Source organism: Indicator indicator, chromosome 3 (assembly GCF_027791375.1).
Source record: "Indicator indicator isolate 239-I01 chromosome 3, UM_Iind_1.1, whole genome shotgun sequence".
NCBI classification, from domain to species: domain Eukaryota; kingdom Metazoa; phylum Chordata; class Aves; order Piciformes; family Indicatoridae; genus Indicator; species Indicator indicator.
The window spans coordinates 42417251-42426800 of record NC_072012.1 but is presented as its reverse complement, the minus strand read 5'-3'; the positions used below and the strand labels follow the sequence as shown (position 1 = coordinate 42426800).

General features: G+C 45.9%; 1 protein-coding gene across 1 annotated transcript; it reads left to right on the top strand.

The window, feature by feature from the left end:
* Positions 1 to 1278: 1278 nt before the first annotated feature.
* On the top strand, positions 1279 to 4479 carry AVPR1A (arginine vasopressin receptor 1A). Its single transcript, XM_054399712.1, has 2 exons — positions 1279 to 2281; positions 4196 to 4479. Exons 1-2 carry the CDS (start codon positions 1279 to 1281, stop codon positions 4477 to 4479), a joined length of 1287 nt encoding a protein of 428 aa, XP_054255687.1.
* Positions 4480 to 9550: the final 5071 nt, after the last annotated feature.

Genomic DNA, 9550 nt, shown 5'->3' with positions numbered 1-9550 from the left:
AAAGAAGGACTTGGGGGTTTTTAAGGCCAGGCTGGATGTGGCTGTGGGCACCCTGATCTAGTGTGAGGTGTCACTGCCCATGGCAGAGGGGTTAGAACTAGATGATCCTTGAGATCCCTTCCAACCCTAACAATTCTATGATTCTATGATTCTATGCTGGTGAATGAAATGCTGGACGTGAGCCAGCAATTTGAACTCACAGCTGAAAAGACCAATTGTATCTTGGGCCATATCGAATACAACATGGCCAGCAGGTTGAGGGAGATGATTCTCTCCCTCTGTTCCACTATGATGAGACCCCACCTTAGTACTGTGTCCAGTTCTGGAGTCTCCAACACAGAAAAGACCTGAATTTGTTGGGAGCGGGTCCAGAGACGGGCCACCAAAAGGACATGAGTGATGAAACACCTTTTCTGTGAGGAAAGGCTAGGAGGGTTGGAGTTGTTCAGCCTGGAAGAGAGGCCCACTGCCAGTAACTCTCTAGGAAATTAGGAGATTTTGATTGTACTTTCAGAAACGTGTGTTTTAGACTTACATACTGTCTCAATAACATCTGCTGTCCTAGACTAAATCCTGAAACCTTTGTGTGCCAGAATGCTAGGTTTAGTAGGTTGCTTTCAAACTCTGCTGGAGTGATCCCAGCATGACTGAAATGCCAAAGGCCCAGATGGGGTCTCTCTTGGAGCTAAAGCAGCAATTGTTATCAACTGGACCCTTTGCCTCTGGTAGAAGCAGGCTCGGGGGCGTGTAGGTGACACTGACAGACCTCCACCCATTCTCATGGTTACAGCAGCATCTTTATTCTCTATTAAACTTTTAAGAGGTGCTTTAAATTGGCCGTGAAGGAGCTCCCCGGGTACAGTTTCAGATCGAGCAGCTCTCCTCACTGCTGTCGGTCGGTCTCCTCGCTGGGCTCCGCGGAGGCAGGGACAGCGGCGAACCCCGTTCCCCTCCTAGAGATCACTTTTTGGGTGGAGCGACCTCGGCGCTTCTCCGGAGCGTTCTTCCCCAGGGAAGCGGCGGGACGAGCCTCCGGCGGCGGAGAGAGCGCGCAGGGGGCGCGGACGGGGCGGTGGCAACCGGGGGAAGGCAAGGGCTGGCGTCAGGCGCTGGGCAGCCACTGGCACGGGAGCTCTCCGCTCGCCTCGCCTCCCGCCGCGGGGCATAAAGGCACCTGAGCCGGAGCCCCGTGCCGCCGGAGCGGGGAGCCGACGGGAAGCGGCGACGGCCGAGCAAGCGTGCGGGGGTCGAGCCGGGCCCCGCCGCGCAGCCCCTTCCATGCGCCTCGCTGGCGGAGCCGGCCCCCCACGGGCGGCGGCCTCGCCCGGGAACGGCAGTCGGTGGCGGCCCGCAGAACCTGGCGACGGCAGCAGCCCCAGCCCCGAGGCGTGGTCGGGGTCACCCAACGGCAGCCTGGGCGGCTGGGACCCCTTCGGGCGGGACGAGGAGTTGGCGAAGCTGGAGATCGCCGTGCTGGCCGTCACCTTCGCCGTGGCAGTGGTGGGCAACGGCAGCGTGTTGTTGGCCCTGCGGCGCACGCCGCGCAAGGCGTCCCGCATGCACCTCTTCATCCGCCACCTCAGCCTGGCCGACCTCGTGGTGGCTTTCTTCCAGGTGTTGCCCCAGCTCTGCTGGGAGGTGACCCACCGCTTCCACGGCCCCGACGGGCTCTGCCGCGTCGTCAAGCACCTGCAGGTCTTCGGCATGTTCGCCTCGGCGTACATGCTGGTGGCCATGACCGCCGACCGCTACATCGCCGTCTGTCACCCACTGAAAACTCTGCAGCAGCCCACCAAACGCTCCTATGGGATGATCGCGGCGGCCTGGGCGCTCAGCCTGCTGCTCAGCACCCCGCAATACTTCATCTTCTCCCTCAGCGAGGTGGAGCGAGGCTCACAGGTCTACGACTGCTGGGCGCACTTCATCATGCCCTGGGGTCCCCGCGCTTACATCACCTGGATCACCGGCGGCATCTTCGTCGCGCCCGTCCTCATCCTCGTCACCTGTTACGGCTTCATCTGCTACCACATCTGGCGCAACGTCAGGGGCAAGACGCGCCCGGGGGAGGAGGCGAGCGGCGGGCGGCGGGCGGGCGGCAGCGGCCAGCAGCATGGGCTGCTTCTTGCCCCCTGTGTTGTCAGCAGCGTCAAGACCATCTCCCGCGCCAAGATCCGCACCGTCAAGATGACCTTTGTCATCGTTTCGGCGTACGTCGTGTGCTGGGCGCCATTCTTCACCATCCAGATGTGGTCTGTCTGGGACCAGCGCTTTTCCTGGGTCGGTAGGTGCCGGGGAGGCCCCGCTGGGCACCGGGATAGATCTCCGAAGGTTTCCCCTCGGCCGTACCGGCCCGCCTGGGGCGGAGCAGCCGGCTCTCCCGGGGAGGGGTGCAATTCTGAGGCGAGAATGGGGGAGACGGGGCGCTGGAGTCGAGAGCGTGACCGAGGCGAGCCATCACTAAATGGGCTGCTCTCCCGCTGTGACAGCGGCTGAACGCTCTCCTCCCCGCAGGCGCCGGTGTGCGGAACGGTGGGCAAGCCCTCGGGCCCGCCTCGCCAGCACAGCCCGTACTCCCGGACGGGGCGGCCCCGGGGAGCTGCGGTGCGGGGCAGCGGGGCTCAGGGCGGACTGTCCAGGGGAGCAGCCGGAGCGGAGCGGCTGCTTATGGCTGCTGGGTCCCTCGGACGGAGCAGCAGCTACCGAGTTCTCATCCAGAGCAAAAGTAGCGGATGGGAGCTGAAATGTTTGCTCCGGTAATTTGAACCAGTAATATTTTCTTCCGTTTGAAAATTAATAAAACTTTAGAAACGTTCTGTGTTATTTTTAAGCATACACACTATGTCAAGAGTATTATACTACCAAGGAACTTCCTGAGCCTTCTCTCCCGTAACTGCCTTGCGTGTACGTTTTCTGCAGCCTAATAATGGAATTGAGTGCAGGCTTAACTCCGACGCCTTCCTCTCAATACAGCAGTCACCCCTGAGTAGCTCCATTAGACAGCCACCAGTTCTCATGAAAGAGTGGCAATATAGTATTTTGGAGACACTCGTCTCACTGTTAATTCTGGCTGAAAATAATTGGTGAGTTTAGAAGTTATTACATAGGGAATGTCAGGCAAGATACAGTCATCTACTCTTTCCTCATAACAAGAAAGCAGGATGCCCAATTTTGGAATTCAGGGTTGGGGACTTTTTGGGTTGGTTGGTTTGGTTGGTTGTTTTGGTGGGGGGGTGATGTGTGCTTTGTTTGGGGTTTTGCTTTTGGTTGTTTGCTTGTTTGGTTGATTTTTTTTAATATCCTCAAAATATCATTTGCTGTATAGTGAAAGCGTTGATTGTCCCTAATATGGGAATAAAAACAAGCCTAAAATGCACATCTCTACAGAGAAATAAATGCTTGAAGTAGATAAATATTTTTTCTTTACTTCAAAATAAATGGAAACTTAATTGAACAGACAGGTATTTGGTAGGTTTATTTGAAGACATTCTTTGAATCTACAGAACTGCATAACACAGCAGTTACTTTTTTTTTTTTGAGATTTGATATTTACAGAGAAAGATCACTAACTTATTAGATGAAATATATATTTAGAATATTTTATAATTTAACTAATTTTGAGGAGAGAAGACCATAACTGTTTTATGGCATATGGCTAGTGTCTGGTTTTCCCTGAAGTAAAATTTGTCCAACCTCTGAAATCCAGGTTTGATTCACAAGCCAGTAGTTATTTGGGCATTCAACACTTTCCAGAATGCAAATGTAAACAACAAAATTCAATATTATTGAAGGCAGTGGGAAATCAGTGGGAATTTTGCCACTGCCCTCCAAGGTAACCAATTTTTAAAACAGAAGTCTGAATACAAACTGTTCCGTATTTAAAGCATGAGCTTATCAACACATGGATAAACATCAGTGGAAATGGGACTAAAGTATTATTCTGGATTAATTGTTCCATAATCTGTGTCAGAGCTTTTTGAAGTTTGTTCAGACAAACTCCCACTGACTTCAATGGCAGCCTTACATAAACAAGAATTTTTTTTATTATGTCCTCATTACTCATTTCAAATCCTGCTGCTTAACTTTTAGACCTGCAATTATTCACAACAATAAATCCAACAGCTAATGAATCAATTGACTGAGTAGTGCAAATGTTCTTTTGATGATTAAAAAGCTTTCTTCCCCCCTCCCCCCCTAGATTCTGAAAACACTGCGACTACTGTCACAGCTCTGTTGGCCAGTCTGAACAGCTGCTGTAACCCATGGATCTACATGTTCTTCAGTGGGCACCTCCTGCAAGACTGCATACAGAGCTTTCCTTGCTGCCAAAAATTAAGGCAAACTCTGAGTAAAGAAGATTCAAACAGTAACAGCAGGCGACAGACTTCTTTTACCAATCACAGAAGCCCAACCCACAGCCTGAATACCTGGAGAGAGTCACCCCACTCCAAATCAACCAGCTTCATCCCTGTTCCAACCTGAGATAGACCCAGGGCAGGCTGGGCTTGCTGCCCCAAAACAGCACTTGGGAAGGTTAAGGCACAGAACTTTATGCTGGTCATAGGTGTCAGGCATGGTAACAAGAAATGACTAAGTTCTCCGTAAGATAAAATGTGCCACATTGCTCAATAAAGTATTCTACAGTCTGTAAGTTATTTTCTGAAAGGTGTTAGGACTTGGGCCACCGATCAGGAAAGTGTGACAACAATAAAGCAATTATTTTTCTAAGTAGAATTTATTATTTTAAGTTTCTTTATTTTTGAAATACTATGTGCATTGGTTGCTTGCTGTGGAGTGGAGTTGGCCTGTCTTGGGGTAACTCTACTCTCTAGTGTTAATGTCTAAAACTTCCCACGACTGTCCAATGAATTCACAGGGAAAGAAGATTATATGAGCAAGATCACAAAACAAAAAGACACAGATAGGCTCTGCGTCATTGTCAGTTTAATTGATTATACTGCTTTATCTTGTAAAGGTCTAGCAGCTCTCAGGTACTGAAATGTAATAGCCCGTGTGAAGGCAAATCCTTCAGTGCTGTCAATGTTTGTATGTGTATTGCGGAGTTTCACTTTTAGGGTAACATTTCCTCTTCCCTTTATGTTCATGGAAGTTATACAGCAGGTTTAAATTTTTTTTCTTAATCCTTATTTCTTTTTTGTATTGTTGCACCTACCTTGATTCCTTGATTTTTTAAAAAAACTGATTGAAAAAAATCTGTTGGTAAATAGTTATGCTAAGCTATGACTGGCTCAGCACTGTTACAAACATACACTAAGAAAATTCATGGCTACCAGAACTACTTTCTTTATGGATGAGAATTGAATCTTTTTTGTATTCTTGTTGGTTTGGGTTTTTTTGTTTGGTTCCCCCCTCATTAAGACAGCTAGGTTCAAGCCACCTTTGATTGTCAGGCAAACAGCCCCCTAAATTTGGAAGAATGTGGCTGTTTGGTAAGGGCTGAAGAGTCAGTATATTCCAAGACATGGATTTCAGAGTCAGATTTACAAGCCTTCTGGGAACATATAAAAATTGTCAATGTTGTTGGGCTTGTTCCTTTTTTTTTTTTTTTTTTGACAAATCATGACAGAATAATCCTCAAAATTCACAGTAAACTGCAGTTAAAAGTTATCACAAGACTTTTACTAAAGTATTCAAGGTGTGCTGGTTTTCACTACAGTGCGTGGCAAGTCAAATTGTAGTTCTTGCAGCCTGTAAATAATGCATTTACATCTTTCCATGGAATCCCATTTTACCTGGAAGTTGGATTTTTAAGTTCCAGTTTTGCTGTGCTTTTAAATTCATGAGGATCTCTTTGAAAAGTAAAGCTACCTGTTTGCTCCATTTTCCCAAGCCCTCTGGCTCCTGAAATCCAGATGTTCCCCTAGCACATGTGCAGGATTTCTGATGCAGTCCCAGCTGGCTTGCTAGAGCAGTGCCTCTGGGCATCCTGATCTAGTGTGAGGTGTCCCTGCCCATGGCAGGGGAGTTGGAACTAGATGATCCTTAAGGTCCCCTTCCAACCCTGACAATTCTGTGATTTTGTGACACATGCATGGATGCATAATATGTATGCTTAAGTTTGCAAGGTGGAACCTCAGCAACAGCTTTCTCTTTCCCACCAAAACTAGACAAACAAAATTGCTTTTCTAATTGCTTGAGGGAAAAAAAGGCATGGTTTTCACTGAGGATAGTGCTGGCTCTGTGCTTGTCTCAATAAGGGTAGCAGGAATTAAAAGGGCTAGGTGTAGGATATGATCATATTCAACCTGTTGTCCACTCCAGAAGCTCCCAGACCTAACATAGATATATTCCCAAAGAATAAGGAAGATTATAGATGAAAAAATACTTTGATTTTGTTGTCACTGAAGAAAATCTAGTCTAATCATAGAATCACAGAATGGGTTGGCTTGGAAGGGACCTGCAAAAGTCATCTAGTCCATTCCCCTCTGCAGTCAGCAGGGACATCCTCAACTAGATCGGGTTGCCCAGAGTCCTGTTGAGCCTCACCTTGAATATCTGCAGGGATGGGGCCTCAAATACCTCTCTGGGCAGCCTGTGGCAGTGTTCCACCACCCTTGTGGTAAAGAACATGTTCCTAACATCCAATCTAAATCTGCTCTTCTCTAGTTTGAATGTTTTACGGAATGTTATTAAAAATTATTGAATGTTATCCATAACACTAGAACCCAAAGGACAGTACAGTGGAATGGCTCATATTTAATAAACTGTCTTTTTCACCACCTTTAGTACACAGATGTTACTGCAGCTCTCACCAGTTCTGAGTGAAGGTTTGTTTTGCTTTAGTTATGCTTTGTTTTGCTTTAGTTATGCTTTAGTCTGAAAAAAAAAATGCATGCAGTGGCATTGGGTGTGTGTATATTTGTGCACGTAACAGGTACTGCATATGTTTTACAAGTAGGTAGTTCACAGTTACTGAAATTGCCAATGTTTCAAGTTAAGTACACTATCCTTTGCCTTTCTTTCTACTTGTATTACTAGTTTATTTGTACATAAAAAAAATTATATATATATATTAAAAAGCACTTGGCTGTACTAGTGGAATGTTCATGTTTGTGACACTGAATTGTTTCTCTGTTACACTTTATATTCAAACCACAAAGGTGACAAGAAAACACATGTGAAATGTTGAAAATAAAACTAAGGTGGGAAATGACCAATATCACAGAATCACAGAATGTTAGGGGCTGGAAATGACCTCAAAAAGTCATCCAGTCCAACACCCCTGCTAGAGCAGGATCACCTAGAGCAGATCACACAGGAACGCATCCAGGCAGGCCTTGAATATCTCCAGAGAGATAATAAAATTTAAAAAGTAAACAGGCTCAAAATTATACTTTTCAGTTTCTTCCAAATGTGTTACAAAATCTAGGCTTATACTTGGGGCTTGTCACTCGATCTGTAAGTGTTCTTCAGTTTCTGTAATTGTACTGACAGCACCACTTAGCAATATTTGGATTCCAGGCTTTTTTTTTTTTTTTTTAAATACTGAAGATTTGGTTTTTTTCACATAATTGTAACATGGGAAGATAGAGCTTATGTTTTTTAATTGTTCATCTGTGGAGGTGGATTTTTTCACAGCTGCTCTGGGTGGCTTATCATGAGGCCACACTAATGAAAACAGAAGGAAAGATGGAATTGTGAAACTACTGTGCATTTAAAGCATGGAAACGTTCCAATAAATCTGCACTGATGAGAAGTATTTTATTTCTTTTCCTTGACTAGATATTGCAAAGCCAGAAACATGTTTGCTTATACTCCATGTATTTTTTTGCAAAATACAAAAAATTCTTAATTAGTTTGAATGAGTTGTTTCCAGTAAAAGCTTTAAGAAGTGAACAAAACTAAAATATTTTTCTATAGTGCATGAAGGACACATACAAAGAAGGAACCTGGAAACTGCTTTCCAAGATGTGCTTCTAGCATTGTTAAAACATCTAATGGAGCAGTTACTCATTTTCTAAATAGATCACAGGATCAGAGGGTGTTAGGGGTTGGAAGGGACCTCTGGAGGTCTTCCAGTCCAACCCCCCTGCCAGAGCAGCACCATAGAATCTAGCACAGGTCACACAGGAACACATCTAGACAGGGTTCGAAAGTCTCCAGAGAAGGAGACTCTACAACCTCTCTGGGGAGCCTGTTCCAGTGCTCTGTGACCCTTACAGTAAAGAAGTTCTTCCTCATGTTGAGGTGGAACTTCCTGTGCTGTAGTTTACATCCACACAAAAGAGTAAGTCCAGCTAGTCTTGAAAAAGGCAGGGAACTGCTGCAAATAATCTAAGTCATGCAGAATGCTTTGTGCAGGCATGTAAAAACAAACAAACAACAATCACAACTAGTCCCTGCTGAGCTTTGTTAGAGCCAACCAGCATGGGTCTGCTTCTCCCAGGACCAGTCCTGGGTTGGACTGTGTTAATGGATTGATACTGCATTGCTGTTTTGGTACAACTGCTCAGTAATTTGTCATGTCTCGGTATAAACTTGCTTGGGGTAACAGTTTACATGCAAATCAGCCTTAGGTCTTCATAAGGACATTTTTAGCTGAATTCCTGACACAGTCCACTGGGTTACTCCATTTCTGAAAAGCAAGGCTGTGGAGGCAGCATTGGGATTGCAAAGCTTTCTTCTCAGCTATATGTTGAGGAGATTAGCAAGTCTCTGTATTTCTAGGTGGACCAAGATATTGCTGTGTACAGGTAGGCTTTCCTCTAATCAGAGAAGAATCTTGTACACGTTTCTGATATATTGCACATTTCAAATCCTCTCCACATCTCCATTATGCTTTTTTCAGAGTGGTGGGTGGGAGGGGAGAATTAGGGTTGCACTTTCTGAAGTGCTCTGCAAGCGAAGGACAATTTTCAGAAAATATTCTGAGGACTAGTGGAAGGACATCTCCAAATTTGCCATCTCTTCACTGGTTTAACAGAATTACCAGAATACATCCACATGGAGGAAACCTCAGACCTCATCAGGTCCAACCTTTGACCCGGCATTGAAGGGTCAACACTAAACCGTGTCCCTAAGTGTCAGGCCCACACTCCACTTGCACACCTCCAAGGACAGTGACTCCACCACCACCCTGGGCAAACCACTCCAATGTTTGATAACCCTCTCAGTGAAGAAGCATTTTCTAATATGTAGCCTAAATTATTTAAGCAGGCATGAAGATTTATTGTTCTCTGCATAAATAAGGACTACAGTCTCATGACTGTCAATTGTTAAATTGATTGTGCTCATACCCTGCAACAGGACAAAGTGCTATTGAAATCACAGCCCTCCTTCCGTGGCAGTGTTTTATTACATAGGACTGTAGCATTTCATTTTTGTTGCTCTAATGCAGTAGACCTGTGGGACCTGTTTAAACAGATTTATGAGCTTTCCTTCTGCCACTGGTCAAAAAACAGAGCCTCAACAGGACTGAAGAAAAAATTCCCCATGATTCCCATTTTGACTTATGAATGACTCATTAGGATATGTTTCTTATATGTTGTCTCTCTTAACATGAATCATTCCAGGCTGTGGCCCTTGAACCAAG